This window comes from Schistocerca gregaria, chromosome 5 (genome assembly GCF_023897955.1).
Source record: "Schistocerca gregaria isolate iqSchGreg1 chromosome 5, iqSchGreg1.2, whole genome shotgun sequence".
In the NCBI taxonomy this organism is placed as follows: Eukaryota; Metazoa; Arthropoda; class Insecta; order Orthoptera; family Acrididae; genus Schistocerca; species Schistocerca gregaria.
This window is the reverse complement of record NC_064924.1, coordinates 95,537,760-95,562,871: the sequence shown is the minus strand read 5'-3', so window position 1 is coordinate 95,562,871 and position 25,112 is coordinate 95,537,760. Positions and strand designations below refer to the sequence as shown.

At 45.6% G+C, this 25,112-nt stretch overlaps 1 protein-coding gene across 1 annotated transcript in view; it reads left to right on the top strand.

Annotated features, from left to right (window-relative positions):
- The first annotated feature begins 2,376 nt into the window (after positions 1 to 2,376).
- LOC126273241 (UDP-glucosyltransferase 2-like) overlaps positions 2,377 to 25,112 on the top strand; it is an 81,441-nt gene continuing 58,705 nt past the window's right edge. The window contains exons 1-2 of the mRNA XM_049976786.1: positions 2,377 to 2,428; positions 4,299 to 4,516. Coding sequence (XP_049832743.1) covers positions 2,377 to 2,428; positions 4,299 to 4,516 — 270 coding nt within the window. The remainder of the gene's footprint in view (positions 2,429 to 4,298; positions 4,517 to 25,112) is intronic.

The following is a 25,112-nucleotide window of genomic DNA, read 5'->3' as shown; positions in this document are numbered from 1 at the left end:
ACCTTGTGGTAGATGCAACAAGGTGTCTGCGTTGGCGTGCTGGGAGGTGGTATGGAAATGCATGGTGTAGCGAATCTGGGATAGGAACAACGCCTAACGCTGGAGACATAGGGATGTTTTGGTCAGTATTCACGCGCAAGGCGCAAATAAGGAGAAGAGCGGTTTGTGGTCAGTAATAATGTGGAAGGACTTGCCATAGAGAAAGGGATAGAACAGGCAAAAAGCATGGCAAGTGCTTTTTTCTCGATTTGGGAATAGTTGATTTGTGGTGTGGAGAGAGCTTTTGAGATGTATGCTATGGGGCGCTCTGTGCCATCTGGCAATTTGTGAGACAGGACGGCTCCCACACCATACTCAGAGGTGTCCGTAGCAAGTATCAAAGGAAGATTTGGATCATAAAGCATGAGACATGCAGTGGATTGGAGCTGCTGTTTGAGGGTATGGAAGGCGGTCTCACAGACTGGGGTCCAACAGAATGGGATATTTTTGCAGCAGAGGTGGTACAGGGGTGCTGCCACTTGAGCTTCAGAAGGAACGAATTTCCTGTAATGCGAAATTTTGCCCAAGAAGGATTTCAACCGATGAAGGTTCCAGAGACGGGGCAGGTTGTTAATGGCGTCATATAAGAGAAATATGGAGAAATGCCATTCTGGGAAATGATGTGACCCATATAGGAAATAGATTGTTGGAAAAACCAACATTTAGAAATATTACATTTCAAACCTGCAGTTCATAGGCAGAGGAAGAGGAGGCGGAGGTTGGCTATGTGCTCTTCGGAGGAGTACCCTGTGATGACTATGTCGTCTGAGTAATTTATACAGGCCGGGATGTCAGTGAGAAGTTGTTCAAGGTATCTTTGAAAGATTGGAGGAGCACCGGCTAAAGCGAACATGAGTTGGTTTAGTTGGAAGAGGCTGAAAGGAGTATTTATAACAGTGTATTGTTGGGAATTTTGGGATATGCTTCTGCTAGGTCGATTTTGGTAAAGTAGGAGCCTCCTGCCAATTTGAGAGAAAGATCTTCCGGCCATGGAACGGGATAGTCGTTAACAAGAATCTGTGGGTTGACTATAGACTTAAAGTCACCGCAGAGGCGAAGGCGGCGGCCTGGCTTCTGCACGATGACTAAAGGCGTGGACCACAAGCTGTGCCGCACGAGCTGGAGAACACCTTCATCTTGAAGACGTTGGAGTTCTTCTTTGAGCGGCTGTTGTAGTGCCACTGGTACCTGGCGTGCCTGGAAGAAGCGGGGCCGGGCGGCGCGATGGAGTTGGAGCGAGGCCTCAAAGTCCTTGGTGCAGCCTATGCCCGGTGAAAACAGGTCCTGGAATTCAATACAGTGTGCATTAACTTCAGGGAAAGGAACGTGCTGAGACGCTAGGTGGACATTGTTCACAATGGAAAATCCGAATAAGCGGAAGGCGTCCAGTCCGAATAAGTCTGCTGTGGAGGAATTGTTGACAACCAGAAACGTGACTGGACAGTGAACCGATTTGTACTTGACTTGCGATGTGAATTGTCCTAGGAGGGTTCTCTCTTGCTTATTGTACGCCAGTGGGCGCTTAGGGGCTGGAAAGAGGGGTGGTGAACCAATGTTGGCATATGAAGTGTAATTAATCAAGGATGGGGCTTCACCTGTGTCCACTTGCAGATGTTGAGGAGTTGGCTATCTGGTTGATGCCCATTGGGGTGTTGTTCACGCTGTATGGATATGGACTGGGCCTGCAGTTGCTGGAGGTGGTGGTTTTTGAACGACAAACGGACGCTAAATGGCCTTCCCTGCCGCAGTGTGTGTATTGCACCAAGCGGTCTGGGCAATCTTCTCTATCATGTGTCGAGTAGCAGGTGGGGTAGGAGGTAGGCGGAGACGATCCCCACGACGACGCTGCTGGTTGTGTTGGTGCTGTAGTGGTTTCTGGCTCCGGTCGGGTTGGTGCCACTCGGCGTCTTGTTGTGGAGTCTGTCTTCGACCGCGGCGGCGGTAGGAGGGCGGCGTTGAGCCCTGGATTGCTGCGACGTCTTCGGTGTCCGTCATGGCGTCGTCACGGATTGCTGCTACATCTGCCCAGGATTCCAGTTGACGATCGGCGGCTGTAGAATTTTCGAACTTATAGGCTAGTTCTATGATCTGCTCGAGGGATGAGTCTTCTAACATGAGAGCGTCGCGGTGGAAAGCGGTGTCTGGGGCTGCCTGTATCAAGTGGTCACGCACCATGTCATCAGTGTATGATTCCTTGGAAAGATGTGTGTGAAACGTACATTTCCTGCTGAGACCTTGCAGCTCGGCGGCCCACTGGCGATAGGTCTGCTCGGGTTTCACCCATCATTGGTAGAACTCGGCGTGGGGTGTTTGTAGTAGGCATTTAACGTCGCACAGATGGCGGTGAAGCTGAGGGAGTCGGGGTCCAGTGGCTATAGTTTCCTGAGCAGTACGTACATTTTCGAGTGGTTCCATGACAAGAAAAAAGCGCCTCGCCTGTCTTCTTCAACTTCATCGTTGAATGCTTGGAACGGCGGTGGCGTCGCAAAGCGGTGGAGGCTTCGGATTTCGGAGACAATTGTGTCTGCGTTTCCAAAAACTGGTGCAGAAGTCTTTGAAAGAATTGTTACCATTCCGTAGGTGCTACTGTCGTAACCATGATGTTCGTCAGTTCGTTCCACTATACTCGTTGCCACTGTAGAATACTCAGTATTGTAGAACACTCAGTATAATGTCGTTTATTGAAACTGAACTACGCTTCTCGAACAAACACTATATACACTCAAAAACAAATAACTTGTAGACGAGTATTCATCAAAACCGTTGGTGAGGTCTGTCGGAGCTGGTTCTAGCTTGGTGAGGAACTGGCTGTACTGCTGCTGCGCTGGCCTTATAAAGCCAGCGGAGGCCGGCGGAGTGCTCCAACTTTCCCTGTATCTGTGAGGCGACCTCTGCAGAAAAAGGTTCGCATTAGTCTCTAGCAAGTTCTGTTTGTTTTGAAGAATTGTTTCCCTCTTGGTTGCGCCTGCAAGTGCTTGTGAATGTTATATGGTACACAGGGGTGTCTTGACTGTAGTCTGCTACAGCGGCCGTCTGTTGCAGATGAAACAGTATATATGTCAAATAAAAAATGTTCTATAAAATAAAATTGCTCTTATTTTGCTTCCACCCAGAATAACATTATTTTTGAAACAATCAGATAATAATAACACAGATTTAGGAAACTAATGTATAATTTTATCATCATTAACAATAATTTTTTTCAAAAATAGAGATTGTTTACATGGAGAAGACTTCTATTTACGTAATAGTAACTAATTAACTACACTGTATTTACAGCATCACATGACTAGCTGAGATACATTATACTAAGAGCAGTCGAGATTGATTTTTTGTATACAGTATTTGTAGTGTATACTATCAGCAGCAAGTGAAGAACCAACATACATATACCTTCACATATATATGAGGACACATTGTGGTAATGTATCATAGTTCAGTATCAATGTATAGGCAGGAATTGTAGGCGAGAGACTCATAGGGCCAAACACTTTACCAAATAGATTAACAGATGCAGTGTATCACCAATTTCTGTGCAGCGCTGTTGGTGATTGTTATCCTTGCAGAAAGACAAGGATGGTTTATGCACAATGGGGCATCAGCCCAATTTTTACAGATCGTCCAACAGTACCTCACTGCAGTGTTTCATTGGTTGAGGACATCTGGTAGCATGGCCTCCTCAGTTACTGGACCTGAATCAGTTGGATTTCTGGCTATGGGGACATTTAAAGACATTGGTGTGTACCCCCACCCCATCAATTATGTTACAGGGGCATGAAACCAATGAATGAGACGCATTCCAAATGGAACTGGGTATATTTGGAGGATTGTGTGGTCCTCTGAGATGTGTCAGGCTGCTTGGTAATCACCTGGACCACTGCCTATTATGTCTACTTCTGCATAACAGACAGATGGGAATGAGTGGAGAGCTGGATCTATATCTCAACAGGTATTGGTTCCCAGACGTATTGTTACAGGAACTTTTCTTCTAGTTTGGTCAATACTACCTGTTGCAGGAATATTTGACCCTTTTTTTACGCACCCTGTACGAAATAGGCTGATCCTTAGGGGCTCGCGACTACTAGGATTTCTACTTAGCTGGTGAGCATATTTACGTTGAATGAGGCACGACTTTTACTTATCCTTATGTTTGGGCCTCAGTGAGCGCTAAACACTGAGACGATTCACAGCACCATCATTAATTGGCAGGGACACTGTTTTCAGGATGCAGCTCACCACATGGTTAGCGATTTGTACAGTGGTGGCTCTGGTGTCAGCTACCACGGAAGCGGCCAACATCTTGGCTGTCACGTCGTTTCCCGGTCCCAGCCACTTCGTCATGTTCCGCCGTCTCTTCAAAGAGCTGGCGTCCAGGGGCCACAACCTCACAGTCGTCAGCTATTTCCCCCTGAAATCACCACTGGAGAACTACACCGACATAACACTCGAAGGCAACTTCGGAGACCCGCGGGATAATGTAAGTCACCATTTTCAATTGATGTATCGTAAGGTTTGTAACACCCCACCCGTCACTTATTTGGTTTCGGCGTGTGTTCGCCCCAGCTAATTGACTAATAGATCAACAGAGAATGTAAAACTGCCGCAATTTCGGATAACGCAAAGAAAGTAATAAGGCCCTGTGACTCCTGATTGAACTGCGGTGGCAGTGTTGACATTAATTGATTCAGAATTGATCACTTTTAATTAAAAAGCGGTGCACATTGATGTTATATTCAGCTATTGAACACCAGATGCAAATGTTGAACACAAAATTAATTAAGAAAATGACTTGGGATTTCAACTACTTGACTGAAAACAGATGCAGTCGATTAGCACAAATTTATTTTAACTCATGACCTTCAATTATCACATTACATGACTCTCCTACCAGGCAGTGGTAATAAACTGCGTTTGCTTGGAGCAAAGCGCGATAACTCAAAAGTAATTCTTATCGACTGACCCAGGCGTAATGCGAAGTGTGAGAAGAATTCTACAATACACGGCCCATGAAACCATCGTGCAAACTTTGCCGACGTGATCAAACAAATTAATCAGTGGCCGGAGCGGGCGCAATCTCACCTAATACAGCGTGGCGGAGCGTCGTCGTTGTGTGGACGTTGGCCGACCTCGTGGTGCTGCAAGGCTGCACTCATCTATTCACTCCTAGCTATCTTGCTCAGTACATAGCTGAACTAAAACTTCTTATCTCCAAGCTCAATCGTTCCATTTGCTAAGTCTTAAACTGCAGAGGTGCTCACTCTTTCTCAGGCAAGCTGAGTAAAGAATGCCACATCCGTACTCTAGACAAGCGGGGAACGGAAGACCTCTACGGAGACTTATCCCAGTGTACTCTTCGCCTCGGTTTCCCCTCCAGCAAAATCACTTACGCCACTTGCAGCACAAGTCGCGTTAATTATGCATCACTTCCCAGCACCGACCAATGCCTGCTCTGGGAAGTGAACAAATTCCCACAAAATTTCCCTTCCTCTCAACTTCTGCCACTTAGCTCCTCCCAGGCCACCCATCAAGGTTAGCAGGCACAAACACCAATATTTCCGGAATTCTGACTCCCAGGAGAGTACTTCATATTCCTTGGTCCTACATTCCCATCGGAGGCTGGCGTATTTCATTCTGTCGCTCTTTACCTGATTTACTTGACACTCTGCGGACTGTGAATTCAACATGAAATTGCTATAGTCACGAACACGCATATTTTGACCTCTGTTGACTGCTCCACCATAGCTTTGCATGGCTTTCTTGCATGTTTCACTGAAAATGGGATGACGGACATTTATCAAGAGGTGTACAAGTTCTCAGTCTGCTTCCTGGTACACCAGCATGGGGTAAACCACCCACTCATTGTCACTCATCTTAAGGCAACTGGAGGCCGCACCCTGTTACCGCTTTCTCAGAGCTTGAGGCGCCCTTAGCTCCCTATTGTCGCTTCCCTTCGCTCCCCCGCCGGCCACGGTCAATTCTGAATACTTCCCTGGCATAAATTAGCCTGCAGTAAATCCATGTGTTTACACAAAGTTTTCATGTCATGTGAATTACTTTAAAACCATTACCCAACATTAATTATTCCAATACGTCCATACTATACCCTCTACGAGATGCATTGCGTCTTGTCAGTCATTTTTCTGCAGCCCTACTGTTCGCTCAACGTGAGTTCGGTGATCTTTAATGCCTTCATGTAAGGGTCATAGTTCTTGCCATCTTACAAGTTCGTTTCAGCAGCTGCTAGACAGCTTGATGTTCAGGCACAGAGTTGAATTCGTGTACAAGCAGCACCTCTTCCCGCTTCGGGCTACTTGGAGTATGGCTGTTTGCTGTATACGCAGTGAGAACAAGCTGCCAGAATCTACCTGGAAAATCTTTTCCGGCCTGCCAAGCTGCCAGATTCGCACATGTGAATAGCTGAGTTTCGTTGCCCCTCCCACCAGAGGTTCGAGTCCTACCTCGGGAATGGGTGTGCGTGTTGTTCTTAGAACAAGTTAGTTTAAGTTAGTGTAAGTAGTGTGTAAGTCTAGGGACCGATGACCTAAGCAGGTTGGTCCCTTAGAAATTCACACACATTTTAACAAATCACATGTTTATCCACCATTATGTGCGGAAATCTAGCCAGATATTGGACGAGAAGCGATTAAGCAGTGGAAAGACCAAATACGGATTTACACGTCATCTCCTTTTTTTATTTTTATTTATAATTTTTTTAGCGCTTAAAAGTAGCAATCTGACAGTTGCTTAAACGTACCTATAACAAGAAGAAAGCTTGTATTATTAAAGTTACAATACAAGTACCTGATAGTCACAGTTCAAGCGTGAGGGCTGGTTTCCTCCAATCAGAGTACTCAACGTCACGCCCGATCCGTTCGCCATTGGCAAACTGCCACAACCAGTCAATTTGCTTCAAATTCCTGGTACGGCTTGCTTTTGCTGATCTGTCTGGAAGCCGAATAATTGGTCTGGCAGTTTTATTTCGTATTTCATCGCACATGATAACCCCCTCCCGACACACACACGGAACTATGCTCACGTTTCATAAACCATACTGGATTCTTCCGTACAAAGTGCGTTTCAGCGTCACATACATAGTTATCATAATAACAGCACGGCAAATATTAGATAAGTTTCACACGGAATTGCGTGAATTCAAATTTTTGAAGCCTGCATTTCATCGTTGCGACTGGGTAATGACAGTTACAGCTATTTTAACCATTGTTGTGGCATAGCGCGATGGTTGCCGGAGGAATGTGATGTGTAGAAGGTCTTACGTTCGAATCTCCGCAAATGTATTTTTTCTTATTTGTGAATCTGATCAAAAGAGCTTGATTGTTGCTTTTATTCAATTAATTATTGTAAATATATATTTTTTATTTCTAATTCTTCGCTGCGTAATTTTCGTCATCGTACTGACTTCATTCGTTTTTCGTTTGGAATCGGCAACCAAATGCCAACGAGGACTACTCATCGGCTGATAACGCGGCATCTCGTGAGCATAATTTCACGTAACCGAAGATAGCGAGAAATTAAAGTTTGCTTTTATCCCTGACATTGATTTTTTTCTGTCTTGAGATTGTTCGTAGACGCTAGCTTTAATCGCCGTGAACAAGGCGATCGTGATTTCATTTCTACCGCTGATTGTTGACCGCTGTTTCCTCGGCTGCACAGCACATCACGAGGTCGTGGTTACCCCAGGACGTGAGTGTCAATCCAGGGCTGCAAACAACGTCGCCTGCCGCAGTTTAGTTCTCAGCCACTTAAAATCAGCTGCAGACCGAGCAGCTAGCATTGTCGACATGCCTCGCGATGGCCACTTCGAACAGTGTTCCATGTTAAACGTTAACAGCATTTGTAAAGTGACCCGCCGTATTTGTGTGTCACCTGTAACCGAGCGGTAGCCAGCAGCCCATGTCGCAACATCCTAGGGGCAATGACAGACGTCAGATTCAACTAATTTTGGTCGGACTGTATGTTCCCTGCACATTTTCCTAATTGTTGGCTTTTGTAAATAGTGCTTTACGTAAATTACAGTAAATCACTAAAACACCAAACGCTTAGGAATAATATTGTAACAGACGAGAAAGTTCAAAGTTTTGTTTCGTTCTTTGCTACTATTTTAGAGATCACCGCCCTGTTCTGAAGCAACCATATATCAAACAGTGTAGAAAGAGTGAGTCACATTATAAAGATACAAATCTTGGGTACTTATATTGTGACAGCATTGTACTACCCTAGTTTACATGAGGTGTTCGATAACTAAAGTGACACTTTTTTTAAGCCAATTTCGGTTGAAAAATGACGAATTTGCTGTGAGACATCGTCGTATATCCCCGCTTCAGCTCCTATAGTTTCATGAAGTGCCGAAAGGTGACACACTACATGCTGCCTTTAAAATGGCGTTAGTAACAGAGATCCATTCCAACCAGAGAGCTGTCATTGAGTTTCTTTTGGAGAAAAGCTAGAGCATCGCAGATGTTCAAACACGCTTGCAGAATGTCTACAGAGACATGGAAGCGAAACAAAAGCGCGGTGAGTCGTTGGGTGGGACATCTGTCATCGTCACAACAAGGTCGTGCAAACCTGTTTGATCTCCCATTTGCTGCCTGGCCACATACGACTGTGACTCCTGCAATGTTGGAACGTGCAGACACTCATTCGAGGTGACCAATGGATCACAAAGACACACGTCGGTTCTCAACTGGACGTCTCTGTTGGTAGTGCTGACATACTCGTCCACCAGTTTGGGTACTCTAATATGTGTGCTCGCTATGTTCCTCGCCGCCTAAGAGAAGATCATAAAGAATTTTGATCTGTTTGGCTCAGTGAAGGATGCACTCCACGAGAAGCAGTACGTGAAAGGTAGGGAGGCTACTGATGCAGCAATATGTTGGCTATGACGCCAATCAGCAGAGTGGTACGATCAGACAAAGGCCCTCCAGTAATGTGACATAACGCCGTCGCATTGAACGGAGAGTATGTTGAAAAATGGGTTTTCTAGCTAAAAGTGTGGGAAATAACATGATGTATTGGAATCCTGAATACAACCAACCTGCTTTCATAAAAAAGTGCTGCATTACTTATTGAATGCATCTCATATTTAACAGATAATCGAAGGTTTATCCTTGCAGGACATAAAATGTAGTTTCGTTGACAAGTAGCTATCTAATCCGAAAGCCAATAGTTCAACTTTGTCATGAGACACTGAAGTTCCAAGGGTTGAACACGTGTACTGGTCCTTCTGTCGCCATAATTCAGTCATGCATGTCCAAGGGCTACACGCCCTCTCAAACACCATATATTGTAATAGGACCACTGTCTTGTATCACATTAACTGTATGTTTACAGTGGACATCCAAAGGGATGATATTGAATACCATAAACTGCAATGACTAAGAACCTGGCGCATGTGAGGGAAAATCAAATGAAAAACCCTAAGGGCATAATAAAACAAATAAAAGATGGCGACATGTAAGGGATAAATCAAATGATAACCATAAGGGTGTAATAAAACAAAAGAAAGACAGCGTCAGTAGCCTATAAATTGGTGGGTATCTTCCTAAAAGGGTAGTGTGAGTATGAGTGCTGACTTCTGTGATCGTTGACGTTTTGTGTAAAGCTTTTATGGGTATGTGAACAAGTCATTATGTTATCTCATAAATCAGCATTCTTGTCTCTGGTGCAAATGGTCATCTGTTATATATGTGTGTATGTCTGACATCTCTTACCAAACCTCTGGATCATTTCAACCAAATTTCGCACAGAAACAACAGGTCTCATGCGTATCAGCATTATGGGGTTTATAATCTCCTAGTACCATTAGGAGCAGAGATACAGGCAAAAACGTGTTTTTTCAGCCCTCTGACATAGGCTTTCCTGTGTAACAGACATGTAGTGTGGGAACAGTATTGGCCTACCAAACAACCTGTTTTGCAGGACAACCTACTTGTCAGGTGCAAGAAAAAGGTTTTCAGCACCCTGACATGTAGACTGCCCCGTATGACATGCAGGTTGTATAGACCTGTTTTGCAAGGCACCCTGTTTGTCACGGACAAATTCATGATTACAAAGCCCCTGACATGCACCCTGCTCTGTTTGACAGCCTACGTAGCTGGAGACAGGTTGGAATGAATAGAGGAGGTGATGTGTGAAGGAGGGGAGGATGAAATGAACAGAGGGAGGGGAGTAGGGAGGGGGGGAATTCATGAGGCAGATCCCCATAATGCTGATACTCATGAGACCTGTTGTTTCTGTGCCAAATTTGGTTGAAATGATCCAGAGGTTTGGCAGGAGATGCCAGACTTACACATATATACACTCCTGGAAATGGAAAAAAGAACACATTGACACCGGTGTGTCAGACCCACCATACTTGCTCCGGACACTGCGAGAGGGCTGTACAAGCAATGATCACACGCACGGCACAGCGGACACACCAGGAACCGCGGTGTTGGCCGTCGAATGGCGCTAGCTGCGCAGCATTTGTGCACCGCCGCCGTCAGTGTCAGCCAGTTTGCCGTGGCATACGGAGCTCCATCGCAGTCTTTAACACTGGTAGCATGCCGCGACAGCGTGGACGTGAACCGTATGTGCAGTTGACGGACTTTGAGCGAGGGCGTATAGTGGGCATGCGGGAGGCCGGGTGGACGTACCGCCGAATTGCTCAACACGTGGGGCGTGAGGTCTCCACAGTACATCGATGTTGTCGCCAGTGGTCGGCGGAAGGTGCACGTGCCCGTCGACCTGGGACCGGACCGCAGCGACGCACGGATGCACGCCAAGACCGTAGGATCCTACGCAGTGCCGTAGGGGACCGTACCGCCACTTACCAGCAAATTAGGGACACTGTTGCTCCTGGGGTATCGGCGAGGACCATTCGCAACCGTCTCCGTGAAGCTGGGCTACGGTCCCGCACACCGTTAGGCCGTCTTCCGCTCACGCCCCAACATCGTGCAGCCCGCCTCCAGTGGTGTCGCGACAGGCGTGAATGGAGGGACGAATGGAGACGTGTCGTCTTCAGCGATGAGAGTCGCTTCTGCCTTGGTGCCAATGATGGTCGTATGCGTGTTTGGCGCCGTGCAGGTGAGCGCCACAATCAGGACTGCATACGACCGAGGCACACAGGGCCCACACCCGGCATCATGGTGTGGGAAGCGATCTCCTACACTGGCCGTACACCTCTGGTGATCGTCGAGGGGACACTGAATAGTGCACGGTACATCCAAACCGTCATCGAACCCATCGTTCTACCATTCCTAGACCGGCAAGGGAACTTGCTGTTCCAACAGGACAATGCACGTCCGCATGTATCCCGTGCCACCCAACGTGCTCTAGAAGGTGTAAGTCAACTACCCTGGCCAGCAAGATCTCCGGATCTGTCCCCCATTGAGCATGTTTGGGACTGGATGAAGTGTTGTCTCACGCGGTCTGCACGTCCAGCACGAACGCTGGTCCAGCTGAGGCGCCAGGTGGAAATGGCATGGCAAGCCTTCCACAGGACTACATCCAGCATCTCTACGATCGTCTCCATGGGAGAATAGCAGCCTGCATTGCTGCGAAAGGTGGATATACACTGTACTAGTGCCGACATTGTGGATGCTCTGTTGCCTGTGTCTATGTGCCTGTGGTTCTGTCAGTGTGATCATGTGATGTATCTGACCCCAGGAATGTGTCAATAAAGATTCCCCTTCCTGGGACAGTGAATTCACGGTGTTCTTATTTCAATTTCCAGGAGTGTATAACAGATGAGGCAGGTGGAAAAGTGGAGGAAGCAGAGATGAAAGAGAGAGGAGGAGGATGATATCGTCAGAGTGCAAGATATGATCAGAGAGAGAGGATGGAGGAAGTGGACAAAGAGGAAGAGATGAAGTGACAGAGAGAATGACGAGGAGGAGATAGAGATGGGAGGATGGGGGGGGGGGGGGCAGAGCAAGGAAGACGTGGACACTGAGAGGGGAGGAGGTGTGTTCAATACATAAGTCGAACACATACTTGGGGGAAGCTGCTGGGAAAAGGCTGGTTAATACGTAAATCTGAAGGAGACCATTTGCAACAATGGCTGAAACACTGGTCTACAAAATAACATGGTGAGGCAGTCACATACTGGTAAAAGTTTTATTGAGACACGCAGTATAGTAGAGCACTGCAGGCACGTGCCTGATCCACACGGTGTTCATTCGGCTGCTATATGTGAGAGACAGAACAAATAAACTTTGCACAACTTGAACGAAGACGCCAAAGACGACATACTACCTCGCGAATGACACAGCTCGCGAAACTGAAGAGGACGTGCAGAGGGTGCGAAGCTGTAGTGTGTTCAGGGAGTATGCTCTTCTGCTACACATTATGCTGCGTTGTCACACAGATAACCGCCGCGCTTTCTTTGCCACGTGGATGCGGCCGCGGGCCTTTAGGTGTGCAGTAGGCCAGTGGTCACCTGTCTGAAAGCGAGGAGATCGAACCGCGTGGATAGCGAGTGAGGGGGGACTACTGACACTCACTAGGCTTTGTCACGCCGATGAATTACTCCGACGTATATTCATTAGGCTACAGCACCGTGGAAATGCACAATGTCACAGGAATAGCATAAAAGCGACTGCCGTATTGGCAATTTGCACCAGGGAGAAGAGTATTCCGTTGCTCAGTTTCTGCGTTATCTAGGTCTGAAACGTGTTTTAATTTATCACAAAAAGAAAGTCTAGTTTATGACGTTTGTCTGTCACGACAAGTCAGGTAATGGAGTCGGAAGTTCGCACACTGTATAATACCTTGTGAAGAGATGGCCATTAGTGACTGGTAATTTTTTCTCTTTCTTTGCTATCGTTTCTTTCTGTTCCTTAGTCTAGGTATTCTTATCTTAGATGGTGTAGCATAGCTGTGTTTCGTATTAATGTTGAAATGTTAAAATTTATTTCTCTAATGGATATATCTGTTTTCTTATTGTTACTTGAATATGGAAAGATTTTAAAAATTTTTGTTTATTTTGTCCGCATTTGTAAAATTACCTCTGATGTGAAGAGCTGCTAACTAAATCTTAGACATGAAAGCTAAGAGAGCGCTAACGAAAGTACATCAATTCAGTTATTTCTGACAAAACCTCGTATAAATACACGGCATATAATCTCCCGGAGTATATCCTCGAGAACAGTTTTCCCCACAACTTGTGAACAATGGTGCTCTCTTAGATCAGTCAAGTCGCGTTGTGAACCCACATAACGATGCAGCCATTGAATTCATGGTGACTCAAAACTATGATATTCAGCCTATGTTAATACACTGAAGAATATACAGAGTGGTTATAACTAAACTTTTACTACTTTAGCCAGGGTAGATGGAAAACTTTTAAGCCTACCATATGGGTACCAAATTTAACAGGAATGATGCTCACATTCTGCGCTGCACAGTTTCCGCTGTTAGTGCAGTTAGTGTCAGGTTTTGCCGTTAGACACCGGTACTGATACATCGACGTAAGACTGAAACACAAGCATCGTTGTGCATTACAATTGCAGTTTGTAGTCAGCGTGGATCGCGAGGTGACCAGGGCTTTACTCGTAAAGCTGTGTTATAAAAAAACAGTAATAATGCTGCTGCTTTTCGCGCGTATCGACGCATTACGGAAATACTTTCTGCACGCGATTCGCACGTTCGAATTAACTGGAAATTTGGGAACGCTGGTGGGAGATGACGACAATTGCGCAACCAATTTTTTAAGAAGTCCCTGTCCCCATGGCTGAGACAAGGGGGCGCTAACGCACGTCGGAGGCTGAAGATGAGCGTAGCGATGGAGGTATCCGGCACCCCACAGGAGGTCAACCTGTAGTGCGGGTTCCAGGCTGTCGTGTATGCAGATGGTCGTCACACTGATCTACGTTTGTTACCTGGTATGTATAAACATGGTACGTAATTGACAAATCATACACTGTCGTTTGGTGATGAAATGTGTTTCTTTCAAAGATTTGTCCGCTATTTTCAGTCTTCATGTCCTTACAAATATTTCCACCAAGTTTCATTGCTCCACGATCACTTTTTTGTGTGGGGGCCCTCTCAAGTAGTGAAATTATAACCACCTTGTACATGTGAATGGCACAGCTTTCATTAGATCTCAGCAGGACAGTAAGAAAGTCAGAAGTGACAGAAGAGTCCAACAACGAGATTCCGTATCACCAAAACTATTTTCAGCAGTGTTAGGAGAAGATTTCAGAGCCCTAAAATGGGAAAAGAAAGAAAGGATGCATGTGATCTACTGGTCGCCTTCTAGCGGACTGGAAAACCCTGCTTATGTGGACGACGTTGTAATCTTTGTCTCTGGTGTCATCAACAAATAAAACAATAGAAAAAGTTTGATAGTATGCTTGAATGTAATTACAGAAAGCCTAGAATAATTATTTACATACCATTTGCTTTCCTAATGTCTTCTGTTCTCGAACTGTCCTGAATTTAGTATTTAGGCTTTTTGGCAGTTAAATATTATATCAAAGTAATTTTTTGTTTGGAAACGTTAAGTTCATGAATGGTTGCAAATTGTCAAATAACGACGTGAACATGACCGGTTCCATTCAATGATTGGTTCAGTTGGACCAGAGGACACAATGTATTCCATATAAGCGCAGCCCACATTACTATGGAGCCGCCACCAGCTTGCACAGTACCTTATTGACGAGTTGGACCCGCGACTTTGTGGGGTCTGCGCCACAGTCTAACCCTACCATCAGCTCTTACTAACTGAAATCGGGACTCATCCGACAAGGCCACGATTTTCCAGTCGACTAGGGTTCCAACCGATATGGTCACGAGCCCAGGAGAGGCGCTGCAGGCAATATCGTGCTGCTAGCAAAGGCACTCGATGCGAAACATCTGCTGCATAGTCCATTAAAGCCACATTTGGCCGCACTGTCCTAACGGATATGTTCGTCGTACGTCCCATATTGATATCTGTGGTTATTTCACGCAGCGTTGCTTGCCTCTTAGCACTGACAACCCTACGCAAACGCCGCTGCTCTCGGTCGTTAAGTGAAGGCCGTCCGCCTCTGCGTTGTCTGTGGAAAGAGTTAATGCCTGAAACTGTGCTGACACTGTGGACCTCGGAATATTAAATTTCCTAACGATTTCCGAAGTGGAATGTCACATGCGTCGAACTCCATCTATCATTCCGCGTTCAAAGTCTGTTAATTCCTATTGTGCGGTCTTCGTCACATCCTAAATCTTTTAACATCACTCACCTAAGTACAAATGACAGCTCTGCCAATGCTATGCCCTTTTATTCCTTGTGCACGCGATACTACCCCCTTTTGTATACACTATTGGCCATTAAAACTGCTACACCGAAAAGAAATGCAGATGCTAAATGGCTATTCATTGGACAAACATATTATACTAGAACTGACATGTGGTTATATTTTGACGCAATTTGGCTGCATAGATCCTGAGAATCAGTACCCAGAACAACCACCTCTGGCCGTAATAACGGCCATGATATGCCTGGGCATTGAGTCAAACAGAGATTGGATGGCGTGTACAGGTACAGCTGCAAACGCACCTTCAATACGATACCACAGTTCATCAAGAGTAGTGACTAGCGTATTGTGACGAGCCAATTCATCGGACACCATTGACCAGACGTTTTCAATTGGTGAGAGATCTGGAGAATGTGCTGGACAGGGCAGCAGTCGAACGTTTTCAGTATCAAGAAAGGCCCGTACAGGACCTGCAACATGCGGTCGTGCATTATCCTGTTGCAATGTAGGATTTCGCAGGGATCGAATGAAAGGTAGAGCCATGGGTCGTAACACATCTGAAATGTAACGTCCACTGTTCAAAGTGCCATCAACACGAACAAGAGGTGACCGAGACGTGTAACCAATGGCACCCCATACCATCACGCCGAGTGATATGCCAGTATGGCGATGACTGATACATGCTTCCAATGTGCGTTCACCGCGATGTTGCCAAACACGGATGTGACCGTCATGATGCTGTAAACAGAACCTGGATTCATCTGAAAAAAATGACGTTTTGCCATTCGCGCACGCAGGTTCGTCGTTGAGTACACCATCGCAGGCGCTCCTGTCTGTGATGCAGCATCAAGGGTTGCCCCAGCCATCGTCTCTGAGCTGATAGTCCATGCTGCTGCAAACGTCGTCAATCGTTGGTGCAGATGGTTGTTCTCTTGCAAACGTCCCCATCTGTCACTCAGGAATCGAGACGTGGCTGCACAACCCGTTACAGCCATGCGGATAAGATGCCTGTCATCTCTACTGCTAGTGATACGAGGCCGTTGGGATCCAGCACGGCGTTCCATATTACCCTCCTGAACCCACCGATTCCATATTCTGCTAACAGTCATTGGATCTCGACCAACGCGAGCAGCAATGTCGTGTTATGATAAACCGCAATCGCGATAGGCTACAATCCCACCTTTATCAAAGTCGGAAAGGTGATGGTACGCATTTCTCCTCCTTACACGAGGCATCACAACAACGTTTCACCAGGCAACACCGGTTTGTGTATGAGAAATCGGTTGGAAACTTTCCTCATGTCAGCTCGTTGCAGGTATCGCCACCGGCGTCAACCTTCTGTGAATGCTCTGAAAAGCTATTCATTTGGATATAACAGCATCTTCTTCCTGTCGGTTAAATTTTTGCGTCTGTAGCACGTCATCTTCGTGGTGTACCAATTTTAATGGCCAGTAGTGTATGTGCATATTGCTAGCCCATGACGTTTGTCATCGCAATGTATAGGATAAAGAAATAAATTAACAACTTTATGACGAGAGTTATGCCAGTGCTCAGCCACACTCTTTGAAAAATTGTCAGCATTGAATGAGAAAACGTCTAACCTCAGTAATAAGATGGTATCAAGTCCTAGATATTTAACTACTTGAGTGTTTCTATTCCTCCAGCAAAGTCAATTTTATGCTCTTGGGTGCACGTTGCCAAATTTGGAGCGATTCTAGGACATGTTCTGCGTGTCAAGATAAGAAATGTGGTCCTATCTCAGTATAACCGCGTGCCATCGCCAAAGATAAGTATCGTCGTCTCTTTCACTGTTTCACTACCATTTTGGTTCTTCGTTGTCACTCGAGGACAACGGTTTTTTAATTCTCTTACTATTGCAGTCTAGATGTACACAAACAGCTTTGGCTAACTACGACTAATGCGTTACCCGCAGTTCCTAAATGTCAGTCCCCTTTCACTCTGGTGTTCCCGTAGTATTTTTAAAAAGGTATTACACCTTCTCATGATAGATATTTTAAAGTATTTTTCCCATGTAGAAATTCTGAAGCTTCTGCTGTAATTAAAGCTACACTGTTTTATCTTACTGAAAATATTTATTTAAAGGAATTAAATAAGTTTATAAAACTAGATGTCACGCTGGTTAATTAGATATCCCATTTGTCCATTTCCAATTCTACGTTTGGCCTTAAAGATTCGGATAAAAATCCATTGCGTAATTTCTAGGAAGTCTTATTTTCGCTCGGCACAGACATTTTGACCAAAACGAAAAAGGCAAAATCAGAAATGAAGTCATAAAACTCGTTAATGAGCTTAATGGGCTTTTGTATTTCGGATAGTTAAAGACAGCATCGACAGCAAAATAAATAAACGTAACACTGAAAGTGTCATGGTGTGGTTTCATGAAGTTTACGATTAGTTTATCAGCTTTGATTTAGGGCAGTGAGATACAGACGTTGTAACCAAAAATGTGAGGACGTCTGCGAGACCTTGGACGGATGAGAAAACACAAATGTACACTATCTGATCAAAAATATCCAGCTATTATTAGTGGTCGTTAATATAGGCTGTGTCCACACTTCGTCTATATGACGGCTTGAAGACTTTCATTTAAGTGTGTGAATGGAGTAACGGCAGGATTTTCTTCCTCAGCAGCCAACACCAGATAAGTTAGTGACGTTGGCCTCTGAGATCTGGTCCCAAGTCAACGTTCTGTCTCATCCCACAGGCGTTCTATTGGGTTCAGATCGTAACTACAGAGAGGGCAGCACATTTTATTAATATTATTGCCCATAAACCATTGTTTCGCAGCTGTAATTTTATGACGGGTGTGTTGTCATGCTGATACAAACAATTACCGTCTCCGAAATGCTCCTCTACTGTAGGCAGTCCACAATGCTGTAAGATCTGTTTCTGTTCTTCCGTATTTAGTATTTCACCAAGCACCATAATCGAACAAAATCCTAACAACAAAAAACACCCCCATACTGTAACACCACCTACTCCTGTCCAAACCTTTCCATCGGATTCTACACCTACATCTACATCCATACTCCGCAAGCCACCTGACGGTGTGTGGCGGAGGGTACCCTGAGTACCTCTATCGGTTCTCCCCCCTATTCCAGTCTCGTATTGTTCGTGGAAAGAAAGATTGTCGGTAAGCCTCTGTGTGGGCTCTAATCTCTCTGATTTGATCCTCATGATCGCTTCGAGAGATATACGTAGGAGGGAGCAATATACTGCTTGACTCCTCGGTGAAGGTATGTTCTCGAAACTTCAACAAAAGCCCATACCGAGCTACTGAGCGTTTCTCATGCAGCGTCTTCCACTGGAGTTTATCTATCATCTCCGTAACGCTTTCGCGATTACTAAATGATCCTGTAACGAAGCACGCTGCTCTCCGTTGGATCTTCTCTCCTCTATCAACCCTAACTGGTACGGATCCCACGCTGTTGAGCAGTATTCAAGCAGTGGGCGAACAAGTGTACTGTTACCTACTTCCTTTGTTTTCGGACTGCATTTCCTTAGGATTCTTCCAATGAATCTCAGTCTGGCACCTGCTTTACCAACAATCAACTTTATATGAACATTCCATTTTAAATCACTTTTAATGCCTACTCCCAGATAATTTATGGAATTAACTGTTTCCAGTTGCTGACCTGCTATATTGCAGATAAATGATAAAGGATCTTTCTTTCTATGTATTCGCAGCACATTACACTTGTGTGCATTGAGATTGAATTGCCATTCCCTTCACCATGCGTCAATTCGTTGCAGATCCTCCTACATTTCAGTAAAATTTTCCATTGTTACAACCTCTCTAAATACTATAGCATCATTCGCAAAAAGCCTCAGTGAACTTCCGATGTTATCCACAAGGTCATTTATATGTATTGTGAATAGCAAAGGTACTACGACACTCCCCTGCTGCACACCTGAAATCACTCTTACTTCGGAAGACTTCTCTCCATTGATAATGACTTGCTCCGTTCTGTTATATACGAACAATACAGTCACACAATTGGTCTGATAGTCCATATGCTCTTACTTTGTCCATTAAACGTCTGTGGGTAACTGTATCGAACGCCTTGCGGAAGTTAAGAAACACGGCATCAACCTGGGAACCCGTGTCTATGGCCCTCTGAGTCTCGTGGAGGAATAGCGCGAGCTGGGTTTCACACGATGGTCTTTCTCGAAACGCATGCTGATTCCTACAGAGAAGATTTCTAGTGTCCAGAAAAGTTATTATACTCGAAGATATTACGTGTTCCAAAATTCTACAACTGATCGACGTTAGAGACATAGGTCTATAGTTCTGCACATCTGTTCGACGCCCCTTCTTGAAAACGGGGATGACCTGTGCCCTTTTCCAATCTTTTCGAACGCTACGCTCTTCTAGAGACCTACGGTACACCGCTGCAATAAGGGGGCAAGTTCCTTAGCGTACTCTAAAATCGAACTGGTATCCCATCAGGTCCAGCGGCCTTTCCTCTTTTGAGCGATTGTAATTGTTTTTCTATTCCTCTATTCCTCTGTCATTGGCAAGGGATGTAGTGTAATTCGTCACTCCAGACACTCGTTCACAGTTACCCACCACTACAAGCGTTGCTCAACTATGACTGCTGAAATATGTGGATATGAGCAAGTATTCCATCATTGTACTCCTTTTTTTATTTCTAACTCCCTACACAGAGTCATTGTGCTAGCTGGGCTGATGGTAGCAGTTTGGAACTCACGATTGATTCCTTACTCTGATTTCATGCAGTTCTTTTGACAGCCACCCCGCGCAATGTTCGACACACCCTGTCCGTCAGTACAAGTGGTATGCCTGGTTTTGATTCAGCTGTGGCTGTTCCTCCGAGTTTCCACTTCACGATCACATCAGCAAAAGTCGACTTCGGGAGCTTTAACAGGGTTGAAAAACCTCTGATGGACTTGTTACCCAGGTGATATCCAACAACTAGCCCATGTTCGAAGTTACTGAGCTCGCCTGACCAACTCATTGTGCTGTTACTGCTTCTCTACTGAGAACACAACTCCCCGCCTCCTTTTGTACTGACGAGCCAACCTCTCGCGACATCTCCTGGTCAACTCCGTATTAAGTACACTACTGGCCATTAAATTGCTACACCACGAAGATACGGGCGCGAAATGTAACCGACAGGAAGAACATGCTGTGATATGCAAATGAGTAGCTTTTAAGAGCTTTCACACCAGGTGCGCGCCGGTGGCGACTCCTACAACGTGCTGACATGAGGAAAGTTTCCAACCGATTTCTCATACACAACCAGCAGTTGACCGGCGTTGCCTGGTGAAACGTTGTTGTGATGCCTCGTGTAAGGAGGAGAAATGCGTACCATCACCTTTCCGACTTTGAGTAAGGTCGGATTTTAGCCTATCGCGATTGCGGTTTATCGTATCGCGACATTGCTGCTCACGTTGTTCGAGATCCAATGACTGTTAGCAGAATATGGAATCGGAGGGTTCAGGAAGGTAATACGGAACGCCGTCTTGGATCCCAACGGCCTCGTATTACCAGCAGTGGAGATGACAGGCATCTTATCCACCTGGCTGTAACGGATCGTGGAGCCACGTCTCGATCCCTGAGTCAACAGATGAGCACGTTTGCAAGACAACAACCATCTGCACGAACAGCTCAACGGCGTTTGCAGCAGCATGGACTATCAGCTCGGAGACCATGGCTGCGGTTACCCTCGACGCTGCATCACAGACAGGAGCGCCTGCGATGGTGTACTCAACGACGAACCTGGGTGCACGAATAACAAAACGTCATTTTTTCGGATGAATCCAGGTTTTGTTTACAGCATCATGATGGTCGCATCCATGTTTGGCGACATCGCGGTGAACGCACATTGGAAGCGTGTATTCGTGATCGCCATACTGGCGTATCACCCGGCGTGGTGGTATGGGGTGCCACTGGTTACACGTCGCGGTCACCTCTTGTTCGCATTGACGGCACTTTGAACAGTGGACGTTACATTTCAGATGTGTTACGACCCGTGGCTCTACCCTTCATTCGATCCTTACGAAACCCTACATTCCAGCAGGATAATGGACGACCGCATGTTGCAGGTCCTGTACGGACCCTTATGGCCAGTACATTCTCCAGATCTCTCACCAACTGAAAACGTCTTGTCAATGGTGGCCGAGAAACTGGCGCGTCACAATACGCCAGTCTCTACTCTTGATGAACTGTGGTATCGTGTTGAAGCTGCATGGGCAACTGTACCTGTACACGCCATCCAAGCTCTGTTTAACTCAATGCCCAGGCGTATCAAGGCCGTTATTACGGCCAGAGGTGGTTGTTCTGGGTACTGATTTCTCAGGATCTATGCACCCAAATTGCGTGAAAATGTAATCACATGACAGTTCTAGTATAATATGTTTGTCCAATGAATACCCGTTTATCATCTGCATTTCTTCTTGGTGTAGCAATTTTAATGGCCAGTACTGTAGATGTGACCGGATACGCTTGATGAGATAGTATATCTCAAGTAATAGACTGGAATGGGTGACATAATTAGGACTGCAGGAAAAATGAAATGGAGGAAATGGAGATGGATAGGAGATGTTGCGACGCGCTGACTCGAGTTTTGCGCCGAAGTAGTTTTCACTGGATTCCAAAAAATTAAAAGCAGCGACCAGCTGATGGAACGCAGGTAGAAGGCATTAGGAAGAAGCAAAATTAATGCATATCGTTCAATAGGATAATGAAAGGAAAAGTTAGAGAAAGCTTTTGTCTGATAGTCACGTCAAATGGCGAATGGTGCATATTGGCATTTAAAAGTATCACAATCTAACTGGATCACTAGAGGGCAGTGAGAAGAATTGCTTTCCAAGTAGCTTAATTTTGCATGCATTTTTGGTGATCTGAATGGGTCTCAAATATATATCTTCTCGGCTAAGTGCAATGCGTTTCATATGGAAAGTGGTCGACGGTAATGCAGGAGTCTTCCTCATATGAGCTTTCCTAGGATGCACTATTGCAGTGACACACACAACGTGTGACGAGGGCTTCCCGTCGGGTAGACCGCTCGCCTGGTGCAGGTCTTTCGATTTGACACCACTCCGGCGACTTGCGCGTCGATGGGGATGAAATGATGATGATTAGGACAACACAACACCCAGTCCCTGAGCGGAGAAAATCTTCGACCCAGCCGGAAAATCGAACCGGGCCCTTGGGATTGACAGTGTGTCGCGCTGACCACTCAGCTAGTGGGGGCGGACATTAATGCAGTGATAGTATGTAATAATTTACAGAATTTGTGTACAACGAAAAAATGTATAATTTGTGGCCCATTCACGTGAGCGGGCTGTACCTGGCTGCAGGCAGAGCACAGAGATTCATAGGCGTGGCACTAGGAGGTGATGGGTGGACCATCATCCCACCTGCCTTTTATTGCGGAAAATATCTCCAGCACTTATTTAATATCAGGATGAGTGGCATGTAGGACAATCCTGGAGGAGTGTAACGAGGAAAAATCGCCGCCCCTATCCGAGATCGAACCCGGGATCTCCAGGCCCCAAGTGCTCTACCTGCTTTTTTTTCAATAATCTTTATTGAACAAACCATATATATATATATATATATATATATATATATATATATATATATAATGCAACAGTTCTTCAAGATACCATTTAAACATATACAAATGATTGTTAGTTAAACAAAAATATTAGAAAAACATTAAATACCACAAAATATATTTTGTCTTCTTCCTTTTTTTAGTCTATGCATGAGAACAAGGATAAGGGTGTCGCATCATGTGTCGGGTAGGCATGGTACACCCCAACTTTGAAGGGGTCAGAGAAGAAGCTGCGCGTTGTCGGTAAGATGGTTTTCGGACGAGGGTGCTATGCGCGGTCACAACTCAAGTCAAGGACTGTATGCGGACCACTCTGAAAGAGGTTTTCTAAAGCCTGTCTTCGAAACCAAATGAGTGTATGGTGCTTAGCAAGATTGTAGTGAAATGTTTGGGGCAACAACAAGAAAACTGAGGTTACCGTCGATTACGGGGCACGGAGGTAAAGGCCCACGTTTCGTTGGATGAGGAGCCATACACTTCGTTTGAGGGGGCACGTAAGACGGTGCTCGTCGGTGTCTTCGAGCTGACAGTCAGGGCAGAGTGGGGAGGCGGCCAGCACTATACGATAAAATCCACTATTAGTCGGCAATTTCCCATAGACTAAAACATACCAGAGTGTGGACACAGACGACGGTAAAGAGGGTGCATGCACACACCCCCAAACCGTTCACCAGTTGATGTCAGGGTGCTGTAGCACCATGGGGTCGCAAGGGTTGGACAGCATAATCAAACGATAGTAATCTTTTGTACGGGGAGGACGGGTGACTGGAAGATCGGTCGGAATGCAGCTGAGCTCTATGAAACAATGGCGACATGGTAAAATAATGGATTGATCGATGGATCGAGAGAAGCTGGTCGGAGGGTATCTAAGAGACTGCGTGCTAAGGACGGGACCAGCCCCCGCCAGTGCCGCAAAAGATTGTGGACAAGGATTGCAGAAGATCGTGCCCGCACGTTGACGAGTCCGAGGCCACCTTTTGCAGGAGGCAGTGTTAAGAGTGTTGTAGCGAACTTTGAAAAGTGCCCCTGCTGACACGAAATATCCAAAGGCTGATTGGATGCGGCGGCCAAGGAGTAACGGCATTGGGAGGATCTGGGCGACGTGTACCAGTTTAGGGGCGACATATATTTTGACATGGTTTAAGTTACGGTGCACTTTACCGCGAACATCGTGCCGAATCGACTGCAAAAGCCGCCAGTAAGCGAGGACCAGTATGTGGTGTGGAGCTCGTAAATTCGATACCCAAGTGACGAAGGTACTGACTGGGAGTGGGTTCGGCACCATAGCCGGGAGGCCGCGCCCAATGTGCATCATAGTCGATTTACGGACATTAAGAATGCTACCAGAAAGACGTCCATACTGGTGGATCCATTGGATGGCGTCACTGAGTTCCGTGGAGGAGCAGGTGAGAAAGACCTTCTAGACCACAATGGTCACGTAGTTGTTTTATGTCATGTTTTGCTTAATACCCCTCACATCCTTCAGTGTCGCCGTGGCGTTTACTTACGCAACTTATCTTGCACGCTATATATTTCGGTATCTCTGTATTACATAAACAGATGAAGATACAGAAACATCAGTTCAGGTAACTGGCAACACGCAACGGTGCACGTGTTTGACGATCGTATTTGTAGATAGAGGAGTTTACGAAACGGGCGTGTGTGGTACACAAGCATCTGCATTGTGGAACATGATTAGTCGAAGGGACAGTGGAGTAGAGATGGCAATGAGATACGCCGGCCGTGAGGATTTCAGTGGGCTGCGTAGTTAACTGTCGCCGTTGTTTTCGAACTCAGTGTGTCATATCCCTATGGATAAGCACTGCGGACAGCAATAATTTCAGCCAGAAATGCAGGGAGTGTTCTGAGAAACTAGGTTTGGCAAACCTCGCTGAATATTCTAGCGATGGGAGCAAACGATTGGGAACCTCCTATTTAATCGATTGTTGGAAAACGTTCGACTCATTCGGTATTATTATTACGTTTCTGTTCGTGTTTTCATTCGTAAAGAAGTGAGTGAAACCAATGTGTGAGAGCAAATGAACGAAAAGAATCAGTTAATTCGCTTGTAGTTTGGTTTTACATATCGTCTGGTTTATTACTCATTATTTCTATTCATTTCTTTCTTACAACCACCTGAATGAAAATAACAGACGACGTGCGTTCTAGGTTTGCATACTGATTGAATTCTTCGTTCATTCTTTTCAAGTGAAACCAGTATGCAGTTTCTTTG